Source organism: Oncorhynchus keta, chromosome 13 (assembly GCF_023373465.1).
Source record: "Oncorhynchus keta strain PuntledgeMale-10-30-2019 chromosome 13, Oket_V2, whole genome shotgun sequence".
Lineage (NCBI taxonomy): Eukaryota > Metazoa > Chordata > Actinopteri > Salmoniformes > Salmonidae > Oncorhynchus > Oncorhynchus keta.
This window is the reverse complement of record NC_068433.1, coordinates 3,855,745-3,883,305: the sequence shown is the minus strand read 5'-3', so window position 1 is coordinate 3,883,305 and position 27,561 is coordinate 3,855,745. Positions and strand designations below refer to the sequence as shown.

The following is a 27,561-nucleotide window of genomic DNA, read 5'->3' as shown; positions in this document are numbered from 1 at the left end:
TAAAGTAATAATCTCCACCCCCTCTCTCAATCCCTAATAATATGTCCAAAATCCCTCCTCTAAAAGCGCTCACCCCCTCTCTATTAATCCTCTAATAGTCATCCTAATAGATAAAAATAATCATCCCTCCCTCCATCCTCTCTCTCTAATCCCTCTCTCAATCCCTCCCTCTCCATCCCTCTCTCTCTCTCCTCTCTCTCCATCCCTCTCTTTCCATCCCTCTCTCTCTATCCCTCTCTCTCCATCTCTCTCCAACCCCTCTCTAAAAATCCATCTCTCTCCATCTCTAAAAATATTAAGATCTAATCCATCCTCTCTCTCATCCCCTCTCTCATCCCTCTCTCTCATCCCTCTCTCTCCATCCCTCCCTCTCCATCTCTCTCTAATCCTCCCTCTCCATCCCTCTCTCTCATCCCTCTCTCCATCCCTCTCTCTCTCCCTCTCTCTCATCCCTCCCTCTCCATCCCTCTCTCTTCCTCCTCTCTCTCATCCCTCTCTTTCCATCCATCTCTCTCCATCCCTCTCTCTCCATCCCTCTCTCTCTCTCCTCTAATCCCTCTCTCTCCATCTCTCTCTCCATCCCTCTCTCTCCATCCCTCTCTCTCATCCCCCTCTCCATCTCTCTCTAATCCCTCTCTCTCCATCCCTCTCTCTCCATTCCTCTCTCTCATCCCTCTCTCTCCATCCCTCTCTCTCTCCCTCTCTCTCATCCCTCTCTCCCATCCCTCTCTCTCATCCTCTCTCTCATCCCTCCTCCATCCCTCTCTCTCTCTCTCCTCTCTCTCATCCCTCCCTCTCCATCCCTCCTCTCCATCTCTCTCTCTCCCTCTCTCTCATCCCTCTCTCTCCATCCCTCTCTCTCTCCTCTCTCTCATCCCTCCTCTCCATCCCTCTCTCTCTATCCCTCTCTCTCATCCCTCTCTCTCTCTCCCCTCTCTCTCCATCCCTCTCTCTCCATCCCTCTCTCTCCATCCCTCTCTAACCCCTATCCCTCTCTCTCATCCCTCTCTCCATCCCTCTCTCTCCATCCCTCTCTCCATCCCTCTCTTTCCATCCCATCTCTCTCTCCCCTCTCTCCCATCTCTCTAATCCTCTCTCTCCATCCCTCTCTCTCCATCCCTCTCTCCATCCATCCCTCTCCATCCATCTCTCTAATCTCTCTCTCCATCCTCTCTCTCCATCCTCTCTCTCTCCATCTCTCTCTCTCCATCCCTCTCTCTCCATCCCTCTCTCTCCATCCATCTCCTCTCTAACCCCTCTCTCTCCATCTCTCTCCATCCCTCTCTCTAAATCCCTCTCTCTCCATCCTCTCTCCCATCCCTCTCTCCATCCATCCCTCTCCATCTCTCTCTAATCCTTCTCCATCTCTCTCTAATCCCTCTCTTTAATCCTCTCTCTCCATCCCTCTCTCCATCCCTCTCTCTCCATCCCTCTCTCTAACCCTCTCTCTCCATCCCTCTCTCCCTCTCATCCCTCTCTCTAATCCCTCTCTCTCCATCTCTCTAATCCATCTCTCCAATCCCTCTCAGTCTCCATCCCTCTCTCCATCCCTCTCTCTCTAATCCCTCTCTCTAATCCCTCTCTCACCCTCTCTCTCCATCCCTCTCTCTCCATCCTCTCTCTCCATCCATCTCTCTCTAACCCCTCTCTCTCCATCTCTCTCCATCTCTCTAATCCATCTCTCTCTCCATCCCTCTCTCTCCATCCCTCTCTCTCCATCCCTCTCTCTCCATCCCTCTCTCTCCCACCCTCTCTCTCCATCCCTCTCTCTCCTCTCTCTCTCCATCCCTCTCTCTCCATCCCTCTCTCTCCATCCCTCTCTCTAATCCCTCTCTCTCCATCCCTCTCTCTCATCCCTCCCTCTCCATCCCTCTCTCTCCATCCCTCTCTCTCCATCCCTCCCTCTCCATCCCTCTCTCTCTCTCTCAATCCTCTCTCTCTCCATCCTCTCTCTCCATCCTCCTCTCCACCACCTCTCTCTAATCCTCTCTCTCCATCCCTCCCTCTCCATCCCTCTCCTCTCTCAATCCCTCTCTCTCATCTCTCTCATCCCTCTCTCTCCATCCCTCTCTCTCTACCCCTCCATATCTCTCTCTAACCCCCTCTCTCTCCATCTCTCTCTCTCTCTAATCCCTCTCTCTCCATCCCTCTCTCTCATCCCTCTCTCTCATCCCTCTCTCCATCCCTCTCTCTCATCCCTCTCTCCATCCCTCTCTCTAATCCCTCTCTCTCCATCCCTCTCTCTCCATCCCTCTCTCTCCATCCCTCTCTCTCCATCCCTCTCTCTCCATCCCTCTCTCTCCATCCCCTCTCTCTCCATCCCTCTCTCTCCATCCCTCCTCTCCATCTCTCTCTAATCCCTCTCTCTCCATCCCTCTCTCTCATCCCTCTCTCCATCCCTCTCTCTCCATCCCTCTCTCCATCCCTCTCTCTCCATCCTCTCTCTCTCCCTCCCTCTCTCTCCATCCCTCTCTCTCTAAAAAAAAAAGTCTCTCTCCATCCCTCTCCTCTCTCTCAATCCCTCCCTCTCCATCCCTCTCTCTCTCCCTCTCTCTCCATCCCTCTCTCTCCATCCCTCTCTCTAAAGCCATCCCTCTCTCCATCCCTCCTCACCATCTCTCTCTAATCCCTCTTTCTTATCACTCTTTGTAATCTCCCACCCTAAGTCAAAAGTAATATCCCTAAATATGCTTAAAAATATGTAATCCCTAAATATCTTTCCAAAATAATAAGGTCATCTAATATCTCTAAAATCCAATAATAAATCTAATCCCTCTCTCTCCATCCTATCTCTCCACCCCTCTCTCTCCATCCCTCTCTCTCCATCCCTCTCTCTCCATCCATCCCTCTCTAATCCCTCTCTAATCCATCTCTCTCTCATCCCTCTCTCTCCATCCCTCTCTCTCCATCCCTCTCTCTCATCCCTCTCTCTCCATCCCTCCCTCTCCATCTCTCTCTAATCCCTCTTTCTAATCCCTCTCTCTCCATCCCTCTCTCTCCCATCCTCTCTCCATCCCTCTCTCTCTCCATCTCTCTCTAATCCTCTCTCCATCCCTCTCTCTCCCTCTCTCTCCATCCCTCTCTCTCTCCCTCTCTCTCCATCCCTCCTCTCCACCCTCTCTCTCCAATCCCTCTCTCTCTCTCCTCTCTCTCATCCTCTCTCTCCCATCTATAAAATCCAATCCATCTCTCAATCCCTCTCTCTCCATCCCTCTCTCCATCTCCATCCCTCCCCTCTCCCATCTCTCTCCATCCCTCTCTCCCACCTCTCTCTCTCTCCATCCCTCTCTCCACCCTCTCTTTCCATCCCTCTCTCTCTAACCTCTCTCTCCATCTCTCTCCATCTCTCTAATCCCTCTCTCTCCATCCTCTCTCTCCATCCCTCTCTCTCCATCCCTCTCTCTCCACCCCTCTCTCTCCACCCCTCTCTCTCCATCCCTCTCTCTCTCTCCCTCTCTCTCATCCCTCTCTCTCCATCTCTCTCTAATCCATCTCTCTAATCCCTCTCTCTCCATCCCTCTCTCTCCATCCCTCCCTCTCCATCTCTCTCTAATCCCTCTCTCTCCCACCCCTCTCTCTCCATCCCTCTCTCTCCATCCCTCTCTTTCCTTCCCTCTCTCTCTAACCTCTCTCTCATCCCTCCCTCTCTCATCCCTCTCTCTATCCCTCTCTCTCATCCCTCTCTCTCCATCCCTCTCTCTCTCCTCTCTCTCCATCCCTCTCTCCCATCCCTCTCTCTCCATCCCTCTCTCTATCCTCTCTCTCCATCCCTCTCTCCCCTCTCTCCATCCCTCTCTCTCTAATCCCTCTCTCTCCACCCCTCTCTCTCCACCCCTCTCTCTCCATCCCTCTCCTCTCCCTCTCTCTATCCCTCTCTCTCCATCCCTCCTCTCCATCCCTCTCTCTCCACCCCCTCTCTAATCCCTCTCTATCTCTCTCTAATCCCTCTCTCTCTAATCCCTCTCCATCCCTCTCTCCATCTCTCCTCTCTCTCAATCCCTCCTCTCCATCCCTCCTCTCTCCCTCTCTCTCATCCCTCTCTCTCATCCCTCTCTCTCTCTCCCTCTCTCTCATCCTCCCTCTCCATCCCTCTCTCTCCCTCCACCCTCTCTCATCCCTCTCTCCATCCCTCTCTCTCCATCCCTCTCTCTCCATCCCTATCTCTCTCCATCCCTCTCTCTCCATCCCTCTCTCCATCCCTCCCTCTTAATAATAATAATATGTCAAATAATAAAATGGTCATAATAAAAAATATGTCTGGTCAATAAAGTCATATATAAATAAGTCAATAAAAAGGTAAAAATAATAACGGTCATATGTTTGGTAAATAATAAAGGTAATAATTAAAATATAAGTAAATAATGTGTTTGGTCTTAATATTAATAAAATTAAATAAAAATAAGTAAAAAATATTACCTCTCCATCTCTCTCATCCCTCCTCTCCATCCCTCTCTCCTCTCCTCTCATCCTCTCTCTCATCCCTCTCTCTCCATCCCTCTCTCTCATCCCGCTCTCCATCCCTCTTTCTCTCTCCCTCTCTCTCATCCCTCTCTCTTCTCCCATCCCTCTCTCTCATCCCTCTCTCTCATCCCTCTCTCTCATCCCTCCTCTCCATCCCTCTCTCTCCATCTCTCAATCCATCCCTCTTAAAATATGTAAATAATAATATGTAAATAAAAAATAGATTAAATAAAATAATATGTAGATTAAAAATAAATAATAAAAATATTAATAAAGAAAAAATATATGTAAATTAAAAAATAATAAGATTAAAAATAATAAAAATAATAAAAAAATAATAATAGAATTAAAAATAATAATAATAATGAATTAAAAATAATAATAATAATGAATAAAAATAATATAGATTAAATAATAATAATGAATTAAATATCCCTCTCTAAAATCCCCCTAAAAATATCCCTCTCTCTCATCCCCTAAAATCCCTCTCTATCCCTCTCTCTCCATCCCTCTCTCTCCATCCCTCTCTCTCATCCCTCCCTCTCCATCCCTCTCTCTCTCTCCCTCTCTTTCATCCCTCTCTCTCTATCCCTCTCTCCATCTCCCATCTCTCTCTAACCCTAAAAATAAATATGGATTAAAATGAAATAATAAAATGATTAAATATGTAATAAGATCCTTAAAAATAAAGTCCATCCCTATAAAAAAATAATCCATAAAAAAATTCTCTCCATCCCTTAAAAATCCATCTCTCCCAATCTCTCTCTAGCCCCTCCTCTCCCATCTCTCTCCATCTCTCTAATCCCTCTCTCTCCATCCCTCTCTCTCCATCCTCTCTCTCCAACCCCTCTCTCTCCATCTCTCTCCATCTCTCTCTAATCCCTCTCTCTCCATCCCTCCTCTCCATCCCTCTCTCCATCCCTTCCTCTCCATCTCTCTCTAATCCCTCTCTCTAATCCCTCTCTCTCTAATCCCTCTCTCTCTCCATCCCTCTCTCCATCCTCTCTCTCCATCCCTCCCTCACCATCTCTCTCTAATAATAAGATTAAATATATAGTTAAAATATTAAGGTAATAATGTCTTAAAAATAATGACCTCTCTCTCCATCCCTCTTATGTCCATAATGTCTATGATTTCCATCCATATGTTTATAATAATCTCTCTAAATCCCTCAATCTCTCCATCCTCTCTCTAATCCCTCTCTCCATCCCTCCTTCTCCATCCTCTCTAATCCCTCTCTCCATCCATCCCTCACCATCTCTCTTTCCCTCTCTCTCATCCCTCTCTCCATCCCTCTCTCTCCATCCTCTCTTTCCCATCCATAATCTCTCTAACCCCTCTCTCTCCATAATCTCTCCTCTTCTCCATCCCTCTCTCTCCATCCCTCTTCTCCATCCTCCATCCTTCTCCCATCTCTCTCTAATCCCTCTCTCTAATCCCTCTCTCTAAAAAATAATAAGATTAAAAATAAAATGGTAATTTAAGATCCAAAATAATAATTTCCATCCCTCTCTCCATCCCTCTCTCTCCACCCCATCTCTCTCCATCCCTCTCTCTCCCTCCCTCTCTCTCATCCTCTCTCTCCATCTCTCTAATCCCTCTCTCTAATCCCTCTCTCTCCATCCCTTTCTCTCCATCCTCTTCTCCATCCCTCTCTCTGTCTCTCCTCTCTCTCCATCCCTCTCTTTCCATCCTCTCTCTCCATCCCTCTCCTCTCCATCCTCTCTTTCCATCCCTCTCTCTCCATCCCTCTCTCTCTCCATGTTTCCATGGTCTCTAAAATAATAATCTTTAATCCCTTAAATCCCTCGTTTCCATCCCTCTAATAAAATATGGATTATCTGTAAGTGTAAAATGTGTAATATGTCATAATATGTGTAAAGATTAAATGTGTGTGTGTGTGTAATATGTGATTAAAATATGTGTGTGTGTGTGTATGTGTAAAAATAATGTGTGAATTAAAATAATATGTGTGTGTGTAAAATAAAAAATAATCAGAGCTCAAAAATAATAATAAGAATTAAAAAATAGTTGGTAGAGTCTGTGAATGCCAGTTCATTTTACAGCAGTTGAAAAAAAGTGGTCCCTTTCTGGTCCCTCGTCCCTCTCTCTCCAAAAGCTCTCTCTCATCCCTCTTTTTCCATCCATCCCTCCATCCCTCTATTAATCCATCCTAAAAATATCTCCTATCTCTAATCCATCCCTATCCATCCTCTCTTCCAAAAGTAATCCATCCCTCTCTCTCCATCCCTCCCTCTCCATCCTCATCTAATCCCTCTCTCTCCATCATCCCAATAAATATAAGATAAGTGTCGATACCGGTCATATGTATATGTCATTAAAATATTAAATTAAAATAATAATAGATTAAATAATAATAATAAAGTGCAAAAAAATTAGAAAAATATAAGATTAATAATAATAATAGATTAAAGTAATAATTAAAAATATGTTTTGGTAAAAATAATAATATTAAAAGTAAAAATAATAATAAGATTAAATAAATATGTAAAAATAATAATATTAAAAATAATAATAATAAAAAAATAATAATGGGTAATGATAATTAAATGTAAATAATATGTAAAAATGTGTGGGTAAATAAATTAAGATTCTCATCTCTCTGTCTCTCTCTCATCCCTCTCTCTCCATCCCTCTCTCTCCATCCCTCTCTCTCCATCTCCATCCCTCTCTCTCTCCCTCTCTCTCATCCCTCTCTCTCCATCCCTCTCTCTCCATCTCTCTCTAATCCCTCCTCTCTAATCCCTCTCTCTCCCCCTCTCTCCACTCCCTCTCTCTCCATCCTCTCTCTCCATCCCTCTCTCTAATCCCTCTCTCTCCATCCCTTCTCTCCATCCCTCTCTCCATCTCCTCTCTAATCCCTCTCTCTAATCCCTCTCTCTCATCCCTTTCTCTCCATCCCTCTCTCTCCATCCCTCTCCTCTCATCCGCTCCATCCCTCTTTCTCTAATCCTCTCTCTATCCCTAATAATAAAAATCCTCCTCTCTAATCCTAAAATCTCATAATATCTCAAATCCTCTCCATAATAAATAATAAGAAAAAAATAATAATAATAAGATTAAAAATAATGACAAGATTAAATAATATTAATAGTAAGTAAAAATAATAATAAAGATAAGTTAAATAATAATAAGTGTGAAAATAATAATAATAGTTAAAAGATAATAATAAATATTAAAAATATGTAATAGATTAAAATAAAATAATAAGATATCAGTAAATATGTGTAATTAAATAATAATAATAAAAATGTAAAATATATATTAAGTAAAAATAATATAGATAAAAAAAAATATTATATTATAATATTAATAATAATAATATGATAAAAATAATAATATTAAGATTAAAGTAATTAAAAAAAAGAAATGAATAATGATTAAATATTAAATAAAAATAAGATTAAAGTAAATTAAAAATAAAATAATGTAAAAGTTAAAAAATATGTAATAAAAAAAAATAATAAGATTAAAAATAATAATAAGATTAAAAATAATGATAAAGTAATATAATAATAAAAATAATATTAATAGATAATAATAAATAATAAGATAAAAAATAATAATGTGTCCCTCTCTCTCCATCCCTCTCTCTCTTCCCTCTCTCTCTCCCTCTCTCTCATCCCTCCCTCTCCATCCCTCTCTCTCTCCCTCTCTCTCATCCCTCTCTCTCCATCCCTCCTCTCCACCCCTCTCTCTCCATCCCTCTCTCTCCATCCCTCTCTCTCCATCTCTCTCTAATCCCTCTCTCTAATCCCTCTCTCTCCATCCCTCTCTCTCCATCCCTCTCTCTCCATCCCTCTCTCTCCATCCCTCTCTTTCCATCCCTCTCTCTCTATCCCTCTCTCTCCATCCCTCTCTCTCCATCTCTCTCTAACCCCTCTCTCTCCATCTCTCTCCATCTCTAATCTCTCTCTCTCCATCCCTCTCTCTCCATCCCTCTCTCTCCATCCCTCCCTCTCCATCTCTCTCTAATCCCTCTCTCTCCATCCCTCCCTCTCCATCTCTCTCTAATCCCTCTCTCCATCCTCTTTCTCATCCCTCTCTCCATCCGTCTCTCTCATCCCTCTCTCTCTCCCTCTCTCTCATCCCTCCTCCATCCCTCCTCTCTCCATCCCTCTCTCTCCACCCCCTCTCTCTCCATCCCTCTCTCTCTCATCCCTCTCTCTCCATCCCTCTCTCTCCCATCCCTCTCTCTCATCCCTCTCTCTCATCCCTCTCTTTCCATCCCTCTCTCTCCACCCCTCTCTCTCCATCCCTCCCTCTCTCATCCCTCTCTCTCATCCCTCTCTCCCATCCCTCTCTCTCTCTCTGTCTCTCTCTCATCCTCCTCTCCATCCCTCTAAAAATCTCCCCCTCTCTCTCATCCCTAACTCTCCAAAATGGCATCCCTCTCTCTCCAAAAATCTCTCTAATCCCTCTCTCTCATCCCTCTCTCTCCATCCCTCTCTCTCCATCCCTCTTCTCATCCCTCTCTCTCATCCCTCTCTCTCCATCCCTCCCATCTCCATCCCTCTCTCTCCATCCTCTCTCTCCAATCCTCTCTCTCATCCCTCTCTCCCATCCCTCTCTCTCCATCCCTCTCTCTCCATCTCTCTCCATCCCTCTCTCTCCATCCCTCCTCTCCATCCTCTCTAATCCCTCTCTCTCCATCCCTCTCTCTCATCCTCTCTCCATCCCTCTCTCTCATCCCTCTCTCTCTCTCCCTCTCTCTCATCCCTCCCTCTCCATCCCTCTCTCTCCATCCCTCTCTCTCCACCCCTCTCTCTCCATCCTCTCTCTCATCCCTCTCTCCATCCCTCTCTCTCTCTCCCTCTCTCTCATCCCTCTCTCTCCATCCCTCTCTTAAATCCATCCCTCTCTAATGAATAAGATTAAATAAATATGTGTCCCTCTCTCTCCATCCCTCTCTCTCATTAAAGTGTATGCAGTCTAAAAATAAGGTAAAAACTCTCTCCATCTCTCTCTCATCCCTCTCTCTCATCCCTCTCTCTCCATCCTCCTTTCTCTCCATCCCTCTCTCTCCATCCCTCTCTCTCATCCCTCTCTCATCCCTCTCTCCATCCCTCTCTCTCTCCATCCCTCTCTCTCATCCCTCTCCATCTCTCATCCCTCTCTCTCCATCCCTCTCTCTCCATCCCTCTCTCCATCCCTCTCTCTCCATCCCTCTCTCTCATCCCTCTCTTTCCATCCCTCTCTCTAATCCTCTCTCTAATCCCTCTCTCTCCATCTTCTCTCCATCCTCTCTCTCCATCCCTCTCTCTCCATCCCTCTCTTTCCATCCCTAATCTCTAATCCCTTAAAATAATAATCCATCTAATATCTATTTAAAATCCCTCTAATAAGATGTAATCCTCTCTCTCCATCCCTCTCTTTCCATCCTCCCTCTCCATCTCTCTCTAATCCCTCTCTCTCCATCCCTCTCTCCATCTCTCTCTAATCCCTCTCTCTAAAATAATCTCTTAATAAGATCTCTAATCCATGCGTCTCTCTCTCTCCTAAGTTAAATCCCTCCCTCTCCATCCCTCTCTAATCCCTGTGAATCTCCATATGTCTCCAATAATAATAATCTCATCCTCTTAAGTAATATTAATAGTCCCTCTATTAAGATTAAAAATCTCTCCCGTCATTAAATATCCATCCTGTGATAAAATAATATAAGTGTATTAAGCCCTTAAGATTAAATCCCTAATATCTCCATCCCTATGTCCATCCCTCTCTCTCCATCCCTCCTCTCCATCTCTCTCTAATCCCTTAAAAATCCTATCTCTATCTAAATAATATGGGTCAATGAATAACCAATAAGTGTAAAGTAATACCGATTAAAATATTAAAGATTAAAAAATAATATGGGTAGAATAATAATATTGTAAATGTAATAATCCGATTAAATAATAATAAGATTAAAGTAATACTCTCCCGTTAAAAAAGATTAAAAGTAAAAATAATATGGGTCTCTCTAATCCCTCTCTCTCCATCCCTCCTCTCCATCCCTCTCCCTCCTCTCCATCTCTCTCTAATCCCTCTCTCTCCATCCTCTCTCCCATCCCTCTAAATCCCTCTCTCTCATCCCTCTCTCTCCCTCCTCTCCATCCCTCCTCTCCATCCCTCTCTCTCCATCCCTCTCTCTCCACCCCTCTCTCTCCATCCCTCTCTCTCATCCTTCTCTCCATCCCTCTCTCTCTCCTCTCTCTCATCCCTCTCTTTCCATCCCTCCTCCATCCCTCTCTCTCCATCCCTCTCTCTCCACCCCTCTCTCTCCATCCCTCTCTCTCATCCCTCTCTCTCCCCCTCTCTCTCCTCTCTCTCATCCCTCTCTCTCCATCCCTCTCTCTCCATCCCTCTCTCTCCACCCCTCTCTCTCCATCCCTCTCTCTCCATCCCTCTCTCTCCATCTCTCTCTAATCCCTCTCTCTTATCCTCTCTCTCCATCCCTTTCTCTCCATCCCTCTCTCTCCATCCCTCTCTCTCTCTCTGTCTCTCTCTCATCCTCTCTCTCCATCCCTCTCTCTCCATCCCTCTCTCTCCATCCCTCTCTCTCCATCCCTCTCTCTCATCCCTCTCTCCATCCCTCTCTCTCTCTCCTCTCTCTCATCCCTCTCTCTCCTCCCTCTCTCTCATCCCCTCTCTCTCCATCCCTCCTCTCATCCCTCTCTCTCCAATCCCTCTCTCTCCATCCTCTCCATCCCTCTCTCCATCCCTCTCTCTAAATCCTCTCTCTCCATCCCTCTCTCTCCATCCCTCTCTCTCCATCCCTCTCTTTCCATCCCTCTCTCTCTATCCCTCTCTCTCCATCTCTCTCCATCTCTCTCTAACCCCTCTCTCTCCATCTCTCTCCATCTCTCTAATCCCTCTCTCTCCATCCCTCTCTCTCCATCCCTCTCTCTCCATCCCTCCCTCTCCATCTCTCTCTAATCCCTCTCTCTCCATCCCTCCCTCTCCATCTCTCTCTAATCCCTCTCTCTCCATCCCTCTCTCTCATCCCTCTCTCCAGCCGTCTCTCTCATCCCTCTCTCTCTCTCCCTCTCTCTCATCCCTCCCTCTCCATCCCTCTCTCTCCATCCCTCTCTCTCCATCCCTCTCTCTCTCCATCCCTCTCTCTCCATCCCTCTCTCTCCATCCCTCTCTCTCTCCCTCTCTCTCATCCCTCTCTCTCATCCATCTCTCTAATCCCTCTCTCTCCATCCCTCTCTCTCCATCCCTCTCTCTCCATCCCTCTCTCCATCCTCTCTATCCCTCTCTCTCCATCCCTCCTCTCTATCTCTCTCTAATAATCTCTCTCCATCCTCTCTCTCATCCCTCTCTCCATCCCTCTAAAAAATAAAAAATCTCTTAAATCTCTCTCATCATCCCTTAAAAATATCTAATCCCTCCCCTCTCCATCCCTCTCTCTCCAAATCCCTCTCCCCTCTCTCTCCCACCCCTCTCTCTCTCCATCCCTCTCTCTCACCCTCTCCTCTCTCCATCCCTCTCTCTCATCCCTCTCTCTCTCTCCCTCTCTCTCTCTCCCTCTCTCTCATCCATCCCCATCCCTCTCTCTCCATCCCTCTCTCTCCATCCCTCTCTCTCCATCCCTCTCTCTCATCCCTCTCTCCATCCCTCTCTCTCTCTCCTCTCTCTCCCATCTCTCTCCATCCCTCTTTAAGATCCAAATAATCTCTCTCCATCCTTCTCTCTCCATCCCTCTCTCTCCACCCCTCTCTCTCCATCCCTCTCTCCTCTCCTCTAACCTCTCTCTCCATCTCTCTCCATCTCTCTCTCATCCCTCTCTCCATCTCTCCATCCTCCCTCTCCTCTCATCCCTCTCTCTCCATCCCTCTCTCTCATCCCTCCCTCTCTCCATCCCTCTCTCTCATCCCTCTCTCCATCCCTCTCTCTCTCCCTCTCTCTCATCCCTCTCTCTCATCCCTCCCTCTCTCCCTCTCTCTCCATCCCTCTCTCTCCACCTCTCTCTCCATCCCTCTCTCTCCCACATCCCTCTCTCTCTCATCCCTCTCTCTCATCCCTCTCTCTCCATCCCTCTCTCTCCATCCCTCTCTCTCCACCCCTCTCTCTCCATCCCTCTCTCTCCCTCTCTCCCATCCCTCTCTCTCTCATCCCTCTCTCTCCATCCCTCTCTCTCATCCTCTCTCTCCACCCTCTCTCTCCATCCCTCTCTCCATCCCTCTCTCTCCATCTCTCTCTAATCCCTCTCTCTAATCCCTCTCTCTCCATCCCTCTCTCTCCCATCTAATATCCATCCCTCTCTCTCCATCTCTCTAATCCCTCTCTCTCCATCCCTAAAAGAAAAGTCCATCCCTCCTCCCTCTCTCCATAATCCCTCTCCAAATCTCTCTCTAATCCTCTATCCCTCTCTCCATCCCTAAAAATCCATCCTCTAATAAGATTAAAAAAAATCATCCCTCTCTAATCCCTAAATAATCCCTTAAAAATAAATCTCTCATCCCTTAAAAATCCTCTAAAATCCCTCTCTAAATCTCTAATAGGGTCTCTCATCCCTCTCTCATCCCCTCTCTCCATCCTCTCTCTCATCCCTCTCTCTCATCCCTCTCTCTCCATCCCTCTCTCTCCATCCCTCTCTCTCCACCCCTCTCTCTCCATCCCTCTCTCATCCCTCTCTCTCCATCCCTCTCTAATCTCCTCTCTCTCATCCCTCTCTCTCCATCCCTTAAAAATCTCTCCATCCCTCTCTCTCCACCCCTCTCTCTCCATCCCTCTCTCTCCATCCCTCTCTCTCCATCTCTCTCTAATCCCTCTCTCTAATCCCTCTCTCTCCATCCTTTCTCTCCATCCCTCTCTCTCATCCATCCCTCTCTCTCTCTCTGTCTCTCTCTCATCCCTCTCTCTCCATCCCTCTCTCTCACCCCTCTCTCTCCATCCTCTCTCTCTCATCCCTCTCTCTCATCCCTCTCTCCATCCCCTCTCCTCTCCCTCTCTCTCATCCCTCCCTCTCTCATCCCTCTCTCTCTCTCCCTCTCTCTCCTTCCCTCTCTCTCCATCCCTCTCTCTCCATCCCTCTCTCTCCATCCCTCTCTCTCCATCCCTCTCTCTCCATCTCTCTCTAATCCCTCTCTCTAATCCCTCTCTCTCCATCCCTCTCTCTCCATCCCTCTCTCTCCATCCCTCTCTCTCTATCCCTCTCTCTTCCATCCCTCCATCTCTCTCCATCCCTCCCTCTCCATCTCTCTCCATCTCTCTCTCTCATCCCTCTCTCTCCCTCTCTCTCCATCCGTCTCTCTAATCCCTCTCTCTCCATCCCTCTCTCTCCATCCCTCTCTCTCATCCCTCCCTCTCCATCTCTCTCTTCCATCCCTCTCTCTCCCTCTCTCTCCATCCCTCTCTCTAATCCCTCTCTCTCCATCCCTCTCTCTCCATCCCTCTCTCCATCTCTCTCTAATCCCTCTCTCTCCATCCCTCTCTCTCATCCCTCTCTCTCCATCCCTCTCTCTCCATCCCTCTCTCTCATCCCTCTCTCTCCATCCCTCTCTCTCCATCCCTCTCTCTCCATCCTTCTCTCTCCAATCCCTCTCTCTCCATCCCTCTCTCTCATCCCTCTCTCCCATCTCTCTCTAACCCTCTCTCTCCATCCCTCTCTAATCCCTCTCCCTCTCCATCCCTCTCTCTCCATCCCTCTCTCTCATCCCTCTCTCCATCCCTCTCTCTCATCCCTCTCTCTCCATCCTCTCCCCTCTCTATCTCTCTCTCTCTCATCCCTCCCTCTCCATCCCTCTCTCTCCATCCCTCTCTCTCCACCCCTCTCTCTCCATCCCTCTCTCTCATCCCTCTCTCCATCCCTCTCTCTCTCCCTCTCTCTCATCCCTCTCTCTCCATCCCTCTCTTTCCATCCCTCTCTCTCCATCCTTCTCTCTCCATCCCTCTCTCTCCACCCCTCTCTCTCCATCCCTCTCTCTCCATCTCTCTCTAACCCCTCTCTCTCCATCTCTCTAATCCCTCTCTCTCCATCCCTCTCTCTCCATCCCTCTCTCTCCATCCCTCCCTCTCCATCTCTCTCTAATCCCTCTCTCTCCATCCCTCCCTCTCTCTCTCTCTCTAATCCCTCTCTCTCCATCCCTCTCTCTCATCCCTCTCTCCATCCCTCTCTCTCATCCCTCTCTCTCTCCTCTCTCTCATCCCTCCCTCTCCATCCCTCTCTCTCCATCCCTCTCTCTCCACCCCTCTCTCTCCATCCCTCTCTCTCATCCCTCTCTCCATCCCTCTCTCTCTCCCTCTCTCTCCTCCCTCTCTCTCATCCCTCCCTCTCCATCCCTCTCTCTCCATCCCTCTCTCTCCACCCCTCTCTCTCCATCCCTCTCTCATCCCTCTCTCCATCCCTCTCTCTCTCTCCCTCTCTCTCATCCCTCTCTCTCCATCCCTCTCTCTCCATCCCTCTCTCTCCACCCCTCTCTCTCCATCCCTCTCTCTCCATCCCTCTCTCTCCATCTCTCTCTAATCCCTCTCTCTAATCCCTCTCTCTCCATCCCTTTCTCTCCATCCCTCTCTCTCCATCCCTCTCTCCATCTCTCCACCCCTCTCTCTCCATCCCTCTCTTTCCATCCCTCTCTCTCCATCCCTCTCTCTCCATCCCTCTCTCTCCATCCCTCTCTCTCCATCCCTCTCTCTCTCCATCCCTCTCTTTCCATCCCTCTCTCTCCATCCTTCTCTCTCCATCCCTCTCTCTCCACCCCTCTCTCTCCATCCCTCTCTCTCATCCCTCTCTCCATCCCTCTCTCTCATCCCTCTCTCTCCATCTCTCTCTCTCCATCCCTTTCCCTCCATCCCTCTCTCTCCATCTCTCTCTCTCCATCCCTCTCTCTCCATCCCTCTCTCTCCATCCCTCTCTCTCTCCATCCCTCTCTCCCATCCCTCTCTCCAGCCCTCTCTCTCCATCCCTCTCTCTCCATCCCTCTCTCTCCATCGCTCTCTCTCCATCCCTCTCTCTCCATCTCTCTCTCTCCATCCCTCTCTCTTTCTCCCATCCTCTCTCTCTTTCCTCTTTCCATCCCTCTCTCTCCTTCCCTCTCTCTCCATCTCTCTCTCTCCATCCCTCTCTCTCCATCCCTCTCTCTCCATCTCTCTCTCTCCATCCCTCTCTCTCCATCCCCCTCCTTTCCTTTCGTCTTTAGGAGTTGAAGCAGAACATCTCCAGTTTCCGTTATGAGGCTTTAGATCTCCTTGGTAACCGTCAGCCTCGCAGACGCCACTACTCATCCAGCAGCAACGCCACACTGAGAGACGAGGGAGGAACCAGTGATGAGGGGGGGCCCGACTCTAACTTTGACCCCAATGATCCTTCTCTGGGGTCGCAGGAGGTGGGAGGAGCCAAGAGGTCAATGGGCATGACCTTTCTGACCCCGACAGGAAGCATGGAGAATAAGAAACCTAAATATGGCGTCTCCGCTTTGGTCCGCAGTATTTCAGGAATGGAGGTGGTTTCTGTAACGAAGATGGAGGGAGAGGAGAAGGAAGAGGATGAGGAGGAGGGATGGGGGGAGGAGGGAGAGGAAGAGAAGGAGGAGGAAGGATGGGGGGAGGAGGAAGAGGAAGAGGGTAAACCAAAGAGCAACGGGGTGAGGAGAGAAGCCGTCTCTTCCTCTTCTTCTATCTTCCCTTCGTTCCCTTCCTCCTTATCCTTCGCTCGCATCCAGCGGTTGTCGATGGCGGCATCCAATAAGACGCCAGACTATTTTAAACGCCTCGGCTTCCTGTTCTCACGCAAAGCCCCGCTCCTTCCCCTCTCCGTCAGCCAATCCCCTCTCTCCGTCACCATCTCAGACGGCTTGCTCCACCCCCTGAGAGGTCGAGGGTCGTATGACCTCAGTTTAGTTAGCGAGACGCAGCTTAACCAGGCAGGACATACTAAGCCAGTCGGAGCCACTCCTAATTCCTCCAGACGAGCAAATGAGACTGACTCTCTCCTCCCCTTGCCCCTCCCACCTCCCTGCCCCTGCCAATCCCTGCACTGTGCTTCCAATATGGCAGACTCTAAATTCCACCATCTGGACTCCAGCGAGAGCGTCTTCGAGGGAGGAGGAGGTGGCAGGGTTGTTGGACGGGGGTCGGTGGAGCCGTTGGCTGTCGTCGAGGAATCCTGCGGCACGGAGGACTCTGTTACTACGCAGCTGTAAGAAGAAGACTGTTGTCAGTTGGTTACCTACCGGAACTCAACAAAGTCACAGGTGACGAGAGGACTGTATATAGGGGGACACTGTAAGAGAGGACTGTATATAGGGGGACACTGTAAGAGAGGACTGTATATAGGGGGACACTGTAAGAGAGGACTGTATATAGGGGGACACTGTAAGAGAGGACTGTATATAGGGGGACACTGTAAGAGAGGACTGTATATAGGGGGACACTGTAAGAGAGGATTGTATATAGGAGGACACTGTAAGAGAGGACTGTATATAGGGGGACACTGTAAGAGAGGACTGTATATAGGGGGGACATAGGGGACACTGTAAGAGAGGACTGTATATAGGGGGACACTGTAAGAGAGGACTGTATATAGGGGGACACTGTAAGAGAGGACTGTATATAGGAGGACACTGTAAGAGAGGACTGTATATAGGGGGACACTGTAAGAGAGGACTGTATATAGGGGGACACTGTAAGAGAGGACTGTATATAGGGGGACACTGTAAGAGAGGACTGTATATAGGGGGACACTGTAAGAGAGGACTGTATATAGGGGGACACTGTAAGAGAGGACTGTATATAGGGGGACACTGTAAGAGAGGACTGTATATAGGGGGACACTGTAAGAGAGGACTGTATATAGGGGGACACTGTAAGAGAGGACTGTATATAGGGGGACACTGTAAGAGAGGACTGTATATAGGGGGACACTGTAAGAGAGGACTGTATATAGGGGACACTGTACATCCCACTTATGTGGGGGACACTCCTGTATAGGGGACACTGTGGAGGACTGTATAAAGTAGTTGACTGTACATAGGTCCCTATGGAGCCCTGGTCTAAAGTAGTGCACTGTATATAGGTCCACTGTGGAGGACTGGTATAAACACTGTAGTTGCACTGTATATAGGTCACTGTAAGAGGACTGTATGGAGGACACTGGTCTAAAGTAGTGTGCACTGTACTGTATAGGTCCTGTATGGAGGACTGGTCTAAAGACACTGTGCACTACATAGGACTGTATGGGGACACTGTAAAGTAGGACTGTATATAGGTCCACTGTGGAGGACTGTATATAGGGGGACACTGGTCTGTAAAGTAGTGCACTAAGAGGAGGACATAGGGGACACTGTATGTAGCCCTGGTCTAAAGTAGTGTACTATAGGGGGACACTGTATGGAGCCCTGGACTGTATAAGGGGGACACTGTACTGTATAGGTCCACTGTGGAGGACTGGTATAAAGTAGAGAGGACTGTATAGGTCCCTATGGAGCCCTGGTCTAAAGTACACTGGTCCCTATGGAGCCCTGGACTAAAGTAGTGCACTACATAGGTCCCTATGGGCCCTGGTCTAAAGTAGTGCACTACATAGGTCCCTATGGAGTCCTGGTCTAAAGAAGTGCACTACATAGGTCCCTACAGAGCCCTGGACTGTAGTGCACTACATAGGTCCCTATGGAGCCCTGGTCTAAAGTAGTGCACTACATAGGTCCCTATGGAGCCCTGGTCACTGTAAAGTAGTGGACTGTATAGGTCCTATGGAGCCCTGGGGGACTGTAAAGTAGGACTGTATAGGTCCCTATGGTAGCCACTGGTCTAAAGTAGGACTACATAGGTCCCTATGGAGCCCTGGACTAAAGAAGTGCACACTACATAGGTCCCTATGGAGACCTGGTCTAAAGTAGTGACTGTACATAGGTCCCTGTGGAGCCCTGGACTCTAAAGTAGTGGGACACTACATAGGGACCCTATGGAGCCACTGGTCTAAAGTAGGACTGTACATAGGTCCCTATGGAGCCCTGGTCTAAAGTAGGACTGTATAGGTCCTGTATGGAGCCCTGGTCTAAAGTAGTGCAGGACTGTACATAGGTCCCTATGGAGCCCTGGTCTAAAGTAGTGCACTACATAGGTCCCTACAGGAGCCCTGGTCTAAAGTAGTGCACTACATAGGTCCCTATGGAGCCCTGGTCTAAAGTAGTGCACTACATAGGTCCCTATGGAGCCCTGGTCTAAAGTAGTGCACTACATAGGTCCCTACGGAGCCCTGGTCTAAAGTAGTGCACTACATAGGTCCCTATGGAGCCCTGGTCTAAAGTAGTGCACTACATAGGTCCCTATGGAGCCCTGGTCTAAAGTAGTGCACTACATAGGTCCCTATGGAGCCCTGGTCTAAAGTAGTGCACTACATAGGTCCCTATGGAGCCCTGGTCTAAAGTAGTGCACTACATAGGTCCCTATGGAGCCCTGGTCTAAAGTAGTGCACTACATAGGTCCCTATGGAGCCCTGGTCTAAAGTAGTGCACTACATAGGTCCCTACAGAGCCCTGGTCTAAAGTAGTGCACTACATAGGTCCCTATGGAGCCCTGGTCTAAAGAAGTGCACTACATAGGTCCCTATGGAGCCCTGGTCTAAAGTAGTGCACTACATAGGTCCCTATGGAGCCCTGGTCTAAAGTAGTGCACTACATAGGTCCCTATGGAGCCCTGGTCTAAAGTAGTGCACTACATAGGTCCCTATGGAGCCCTGGTCTAAAGTAGTGCACTACATAGGTCCCTATGGAGCCCTGGTTTCTGACAATTTCACGGGCACTTCATATTAGTGACCCGGGACAATGAGACGAAACGAGGCACGGCGAGGTTTGATAAGCTCTGCAAAATTAAACCTCTCTACCTCGACATCATTGAGGCCTGCAATACTTATTTTCAGCCTGCCCAGAACCTTTCCATAGATGAGAGGATGGTAGCCTCAAAGGCCAGAATCGGCCTAAAACACTACATGCGTAACAAACCGACTAAATGGGGTTACAAACTGTTTGTTTTGGCTGATTCTGCGTGTGCAGACACGTGCAATTTTTTTGTCTATGAGGATAAGAACAGTTGTGCGACCGGTAAGGGACTGAGCTACGACTCTGTTATGCAGCTATTAGATTTTCAGCTGCTGGGGAAGGAAACTACAAACTTTTTGTTGATAACTTTTACACAAGACCCTGTTTTCAGACCTGAGAAAGCCTGTGGGCCTGTGGAACCATTCGGTCCAACAGAGTTTCCAAAAACCAGGGTGAACGACATGCCTAAGCGGGCTGAGCGGGGTACCATGAGATGGATCCGTGAAGATGGCCTGCTGTTCGTGAAGTGGATGGACACCAGAGAGGTGGTGATGTGCTCCACTATCCACAAGTGCTTCAGTGGCGATCGTCAGACGTGTGAAGGCCGCTACTGGGGCATGGACCACAAAAAATGTCCCCATCCCTGCTTCTGTGAAGGACTACAATAAGAGCATGGGAGGTGTCGACCTCTCCGATGCGCTTATAGGATACTATAATGTTCTCCACAAAACCATGAAATGGTACAAGACATTGTTCTACCATTTCATAGACATTGCTGTGGTGAATTCCTTCATCCTCCAGAAGGAAATGGCCAAGAGCTGTGGACAGCCCCCCATCTCACAGCTGATATTCAGGGAGCAGCTCGTCCGTGAGCTTGCTGGCTACAGCAGGTCCACTGCAGAACCTTCATTCCCCTCTACGTCTGTCCCTTCTGTTCCTTCAACCAGTGGTTTGCACATTCCTACATTCCTTATTGCAGGCAGGAATGAGTGCAAAAGGGGCTGAGTAAGGAGGCTTCGTTGTGCTCTTTGCCACAAGAAATCCTCTGTCGGCTGCACCACCTGTTCAGTGACCGTCTGCTTCACAGCAGAAAGAGACTGCTATGGGCTGTGGCATCAGCAGCACAATATTGTGGAGAGGCTCTTCACATTATTGAACATTGAACGTGTAAATAGTTACCCTTGTTATTTTTACATTTTTGGAAATGTTCATTTTTTTTCTTCAATTTTTCCAATATATTGTTTTTGGGTATGTTTGAATATTTTTTTTGGTATTTTGTATTATTAGTTATTTTATTTTCATCAATGTACCAATTCGGCCACTTGGGTACATTTTGGAAACTTGTGAGGCACAGGGCCATAATAACCTCCTAGGTCAGGGGAACAGTAGGGTCTAGGGGTTGTTTCTGGACAGGGCCATAATAACCTCCTAGGTCAGGTGAACAGTAGGGTCTAGGGGTTGTTTCTGGACAGGGCCATAATAACCTCCTAGTTCAGGTGTTCAGTAGGGTCTAGGGGTTGTTTCTGGACAGGGCCATAATAACCTCCTAGTTCAGGGTTCAGTAGGGTCTAGGGGTTGTTTCTGGACAGGGCCATAATAACCTCCTAGTTCAGGGGTTCAGTAGGGTCTAGGGGTTGTTTCTGGACAGGGCCATGATAACCTCCTAGTTCAGGTGAACAGTGGGGTCTAGGGGTTGACTTCATACCCAATGGCATGTACCTCACTCATTCCTAGAGGTATCTGTCTGAAACTTTGGGCAAATACTGTTTCCTACTAATGCTCTCATTTGAAAGTATCCACAGTAGCATAACTGAATATTTGGATGTTCTAGTTTATTTTAAAGATGCTACAACAATAAAATAACAGAAAAACGCCTGTTTATTTTCTTGTATTTTCTTCTTCCAGATCTATTGTTATATTCTACTACATTCAATTCACATTTGCACAAACTTCAGAGTGTTTTCTATCAAATAGTACCAAGAATATGCATATCCTTGCTTCTGGGCCTGAGCTACAGGCTGTTAGATTTGGGTATGTCTACAGGCTGAAATTGCACAAAGTAGGGGGGTAGGCCGAACAGGTTAGTGGCATTATTTAAAGTGACTACTGATCCACTTAAAGAGGCCAGTGATTGGGTCTCAATGTAGGCAGCACCCTCTCTGAGTTAGTGATGGCTGTTTAACAGTCTGATGGCCTTGAGATAGAAGCTGTTTTTCAGTCTCTCGGACCCAGCTTTGATGCACCTGTACTGACCTCGCCTTCTGGATGATAGCGGGGTGAACAGGCAGTGGCTCGGGTGGTTGTTGTCCTTGATGATCTTTATGGCCTTCCTGTGACATCGGGTGGTGTAGGTGTCCTGGTATTTTCCCCCTGGTGATGCGTTGTGCAGACCTCACTACCCTCTGGAGAGCCTTGCGGTTGAGGGCGGAGCAGTTGTCGTATCTGGCGGTGATACAGCCAGACAGGATGCTCTCGATTGTGCATCTTTAGAAGTTCCTCAAAGCCAAAATTTTTTCAGCCTCCTGAGGTCTTTGACACACTGTCTGTGTGGGAGGAACATTTCAGTCTGTCGTTGTCTACTCCGAGGAACTTAACTTACAGGTAGTCCTGTAGCTCAGTTGGTAGAGCATGGCGCTTGTAACGCCAGGGTAGTGGGTTCGATCCCCGGGACCACCCATACGTAGAATGTATGCACACATGACTGTAAGTCGCTTTGGATAAAAGCGTCCGCTAAATGGCATATATATATAACTTTCCACCTTCTCCACTAATGTCCCGTCGATGTGGATAGGGGGGTGTTCCCTCTGCTGTTTCCTGAAGTCCACGATCATCTCCTATGTTTTGTTGACGTTGAGTAAGAGGTTGTTTTCCTGACACCACACTCCGAGTGCCTTCACCTCCTCCCTGTAGGCCGTCTCGTTGTTGTTGGTAATCAGGCTACTGTTGTCGTCTGCAAACTTGATGATTGAGTTGGAGGCAATGCAGTTGTGGGTGAACAGGGAGTACAGGAGGGGGCTGAGCACACACTCTTGTGGGGCCCCAGTGTTAAGGGTCAGCGAGGTGGAGATGTTGTTTCCTACCTTCACCACCTGGGGGAGGCCTGTCAAAGTTCAGGACCCAATTGCTCAGGGTGGGGTTGAGGCCCATGGCCTCCAACTTGATGATGAGCTTGGGGGGGGGTACTATGGTGTTGTTCATTAATAAGGAATTGACACCTCCTTTTCATTCTGAGTAACAAGGCCACTTCATTTCAACATGTGAACAACGTGGACAGGCGAACACAGTTGGAGACGGACAGGAAGTACAATTCAAAATGTGTTTGACCTTTTAAAAAATATATTAAAAAATATATACAAAAATATATACAAAAATATATACAAAAATATATACAAAAATATATTTAAAAATATATACAAAAAAGGGGAAAAAAGTAGTTAGTCAGCCACCAATTTTAGCTATTTGCAGATGTAAGAAACACAAACTAATATTGTTTATTATCGCTTGTGGATTTATATTAAGATCAAAAGACGGAAACAACATTGTCGTCAACATTGACAACAACTCCGTGTTGCCCAGCAACAGCGCCAAAACATCACTGCTCTAGAGGAGATCTGCATGGAGGAATGGGCCAAAATACCAGCAACAGTGTGTGAAAACCTTGTGAAGACTTACAGAAAATGTTTGACCTCTGTCATTGCCAACAAAGGGTATATAACAAAGTATTGAGATAAACTGTTGTTATTGACCAAATACTTAATTTGCACCATAATTTGCAAATACATTCATTAAACATCCTACAATGTGATTTTCTGGATTTTTTTTCTCATTTTGTCTGTCATAGTTGAAGTGTACCTATGATGAAAATCACAGGCCTCTCTCATCTTTTTAAGTGGGAGAACTTGCACAATTTTGTTGCTGGGAATCCGTTGTTGGTCCCCAGAAAGTCCAAACAGGTATAGTAAGACAGTTGTGTGTGTAAATGATGTATTTCGGCACCTGAGCCATAAGAAACTGGGCATCTACCACCAGCTACCAACAAGCTACATCTAAACATGACCATCCAGCTACATCTAAACATGACCAACCAGCTACATCTAAACATGACCAACCAGCTACATCTAAACATGACCAACCAGCTACATCTAAACATGACCAACCAGCTACATCTAAACATGACCAACCAGCTACATCTAAACATGACCATCCAGCTACAACTCTAAACATGACCAACCAGCTACATCTAAACATGACCAACCAGCTACATCTAAACATGACCAACCAGCTACATCTAAACATGACCAACCAGCTACATCTAAACATGACCAACCAGCTACAACTAAACATGACCAACCAGCTACAACTCTAAACATGACCAACCAGCTACATCTAAACATGACCAACCAGCTACAACTCTAAACATGACCAACCAGCTACATCTAAACATGACCAACCAGCTACATCTAAACATGACCAACCAGCTACAACTCTAAACATGACCAACCAGCTACATCTAAACATGACCAACCAGCTACAACTCTAAACATGACCAACCAGCTACATCTAAACATGACCAATCAGCTCCATCTAAACATGACCAACCAGCTACAACTCTAAACATGACCAACCAGCTACATCTAAACATGACCAACCAGCTACAACTCTAAACATGACCAACCAGCTACAACTCTAAACATGACCAACCAGCTACATCTAAACATGACCAACCAGGTACAACTCTAAACATGACCAACCAGCTCCATCTAAACATGACCAACCAGCTACAACTCTAAACATGACCAACCAGCTACAACTCTAAACATGACCAACCAGCTACAACTAAACATGACCAACCAGCTACAACTCTAAACATGACCAACCAGCTACAACTCTAAACATGACCAACCAGCTCCATCTAAACATGACCAACCAGCTACAACTCTAAACATGACCAACCAGCTACAACTCTAAACATGACCAACCAGCTACAACTCTAAACATGACCAACCAGCTACATCTAAACATGACCAACCAGCTACATCTAAACATGACCAACCAGCTACATCTAAACATGACCAACCAGCTACAACTCTAAACATGACCAACCAGCTACATCTAAACATGACCAACCAGCTACATCTAAACATGACCAACCAGCTACATCTAAACATGACCAACCAGCTACAACTAAACATGACCAACCAGCTACAACTCTAAACATGACCAACCACCTACATCTAAACATGACCAACCAGCTACAACTAAACATGACCAACCAGCTACATCTAAACATGACCATCCATAATGATTGTTTGCAGCAAAAGTTACAAAGGAAGACACGATCAGCATGTAGCCTACGTTAGCTCAAAGCTGTGGTGTTGTTCAGCTAAATGTCAACATAATAACGTGCTTAATTCAACACTGAAGAAGAGGACGCAGTTGTCACAAAATAGGAGGTATTTTGGGAAGGTAGAAAGAAAGTAGGCCTAATTTTGAGCATAATATTTTTTTTGAATATAAACTACAGAAGTGGTTCTCAGCCACAGATTGATTTGGCAGAAATGACTGCAACATTGAAATGGGATATAATGTTGTGGGGGGGGGTACGTGTGGGGGGGTACGTGTGGGGGGGGTACGTGTGGGGGTGGGGGGAGTACGTGTGGGGGGGTACGTGTGGGGGGGGGGAGTACGTGTGGGGGGGTGTGTGGGGGGGGGGAGTACGTGTGGGGGGGGTGCGTGTGGGGGGTGGGTGTGGGGGGTGGGTGGGGGGGGGGTACGTGTGGGGGGGGGGAGTACGTGTGGGGGGGTACGTGTGGGGGGTACGTGTGGGGGGGTACGTGTGGGGGGTACGTGTGGGGGGGGGTACGTGTCTTTAACACTTGGAGGTGTCACTGGCCATAGAGAGGCTTTTATTCTCTATTTTGGTTAGGCCAGGGTGTGACTAGGGTGGGCATTCTATGTCCTGGTCATAGAGAGGCTTTTATTCTCTATTTTGGTTAGGCCAGGGTGTGACTAGGGTGGGCATTCTATGTCCTGGTCATAGAGAGGCTTTTATTCTCTATTTTGGTTAGGCCAGGGTGTGACTAGGGTGGGCATTCTATGTCCTGGTCATAGAGAGGCTTTTATTCTCTATTTTGGTTACGGCCAGGGTGTGACTAGGGTTCTGCAATGAACTAGCGTTCTGTGTTCATTTTCTATGTTTTGTATTTCTTTGTGTTTGGCCGGGTGTGGTTCTCAACCCGAGGGTTAGGGTTAGGGTTAGGGTTAGGGTTAGGGTTAGCTGTCTATCGAACACAACTAAAGCGCCATAAATATCCTGATTATATGAGTCACATATTGGCCAGTAGAGGGCAGCATAGCTCACGTATTGATCCATTGACTCTTGCTGTGTGTGTGTGTTGAGGTGAGTGTCCGCAGTCCAATATCGCAACGTAAATACTAGATATGGCACGCACACACACACGCACGCACACACACACATGTTTGTTTTACTATCCTTGTGAGAACTAAACATTTAAAAAATCCAATTAACTCTAAACCAAACCCCTAACCTAACCTTACCCTTAACCTTACCCTTAACCCCAAAACAGTAAACCTAACCCTAACTCTAAACCAAACCCCTAACCCCTAACCAGTAAGCCTACCCTAACCTAACCTACCCTTAACCCCAAAACAGTAAACCTAACCCTAACTCTAAACCAAAACCCTAACCTAACCTTACCCAAACTTAACCTTACCCTTAACCCCAAAACAGTAAACCTAACCCTAACTCTAAACCAAACCCCTAACCTTAATTCCCTGAAGAACCCAAGGCCTAACCTTACCCTTAACCTTACCCTTAACCCCAAAACAGTAAACCTAACCCCTAACTCTAAACCAAACCCCTAACCTAACCTTACCCTTAACCTTACCCTTAACCCCAAAACAGTAAACCTAACCCCTAACTCTAAACCAAACCCCTAACCTAACCTTACCCTTAACCTTACCCTTAACCCCAAAACAGTAAACCTAACCCCTAACTCTAAACCAAACCCCTAACCTAACCTTACCCTTAACCTTACCCTTAACCCCAAAACAGTAAACCTAACCCCTAACTCTAAACCAAACCCCTAACCTAACCTTACCCTTAACCTTACCCTTAACCCCAAAACAGTAAACCTAACCCCTAACCTAACCTAACCTTAACCTCAAAACAGTAAACCTAACTCCTAAACCTAACCCCTAACCTAACTCCTAAACCTAACCCCTAACCTAACTTTAACCTTAACCCCAAAATAGTAAACCTAACCCTAACCTAACCTTACCCCTAACCTAATCTTAATCACAAAACAGTAAACCTAACTCCAAACTCCTAACCCGTAACCCTAAACCTAACTCCTAACTCCTAAGCCTAAAATATATTTTTCCGTTGTGGGGAAAATGAATCCAGTTGTCAGAATTGTCCTTGTTTACTATCCTTGTGATGTGAGGACTTCTGTTACCTACAAGGACAGTACAACCAAACACACACATGTTCACATGGACAACAGAATGAAGACAAATACATTATTCAACACAGAAAGGTTGTCAGGAGCCTACAATCATTGTGATAATAATGCCGCTGGTTCGTGTTCCTCCTGTGGACAGAGAGAATGGAGGATTGGATGAGGCTCTAATCTATAACCATATTGATCTTTTTACAAATCCAATATTCATAATTAACTCCTCCTCTTTTCCCTCCGCTTCGCTTCCTATTTTTATCAGTCTCTCTCTCTCTCTCTCTCTCTATTCTCTCTCTCTCTCTCTCTCTCTCTCTCTCTCTCTCTCTCTCTCTATAACATCTCTCTCTCTCTCTCTCTCTCTCTCTCTCTCTCTCTCTCTCTCTCTATTCTCTCTCTCTCTCTCTCTCTCTCTCTCTCTCTCTCTCTCTCTCTCTCTCTCTCTCTCTCTCTATCTCTCTCTCTCTCTCTCTCTCTCTCTCTCTCTCTCTCTCTCTCTCTATTCTCTCTCTCTATTCTCTCTCTCTCTCTCTTCTCTCTCTCTCTCTCTCTCTCTCTTCTCTCTCTCTCTCTCTCTCTCTCTCTCTCTCTATTCTCTCTCTCTCTCTTCTCTCTCTCTCTCTCTCTCTCTCTCTATTCTCTCTCTCTATTCTCTCTCTCTCTCTATTCTCTCTCTCTCTATTCTCTCTCTCTCTATTCTCTCTCTCTATTCTCTCTCTCTCTCTCTCTCTTCTCTCTCTCTCTATTCTCTCTCTCTCTCTATTCTCTCTCTCTCTCTATTCTCTCTCTCTCTCTATTCTCTCTCTCTATTCTATCTCTCTCTCTCTCTCTCTCTCTCTCTCTATTCTCTCTCTCTCTATTCT

General features: G+C 46.9%; 1 protein-coding gene and 1 long non-coding RNA gene across 7 annotated transcripts in view; both read left to right on the top strand.

Annotated features, from left to right (window-relative positions):
- Nucleotides 1–16,903, top strand: part of LOC118379866 (short transient receptor potential channel 5-like) — an 88,424-nt gene extending 71,521 nt beyond the window's left edge. Inside the window, exons 17-18 of the mRNA XM_052460726.1 lie at nt 15,606–15,935; nt 15,999–16,903. Of these exons, the coding sequence (XP_052316686.1) occupies nt 15,606–15,935; nt 15,999–16,607 (939 nt within the window). The 3' untranslated portion in view covers nt 16,608–16,903. The remainder of the gene's footprint in view (nt 1–15,605; nt 15,936–15,998) is intronic.
- Nucleotides 16,904–18,051: 1,148 nt separating this feature from the next.
- On the top strand, nt 18,052–20,079 carry LOC127906644 (uncharacterized). Of its 6 annotated transcripts, none has more exons than XR_008062210.1 (4): nt 18,053–18,106; nt 18,568–18,647; nt 18,688–18,927; nt 19,008–20,079. It is a non-coding gene; the product is annotated as an uncharacterized LOC127906644 (long non-coding RNA). The 6 variants fall into 6 exon arrangements; XR_008062211.1 differs by lacking the exon at nt 18,053–18,106 and adding an exon at nt 18,491–18,526; XR_008062212.1 differs by lacking the exon at nt 18,568–18,647 and having other exon boundaries at nt 18,052–18,106.
- The last annotated feature ends 7,482 nt before the right edge of the window (nt 20,080–27,561 follow it).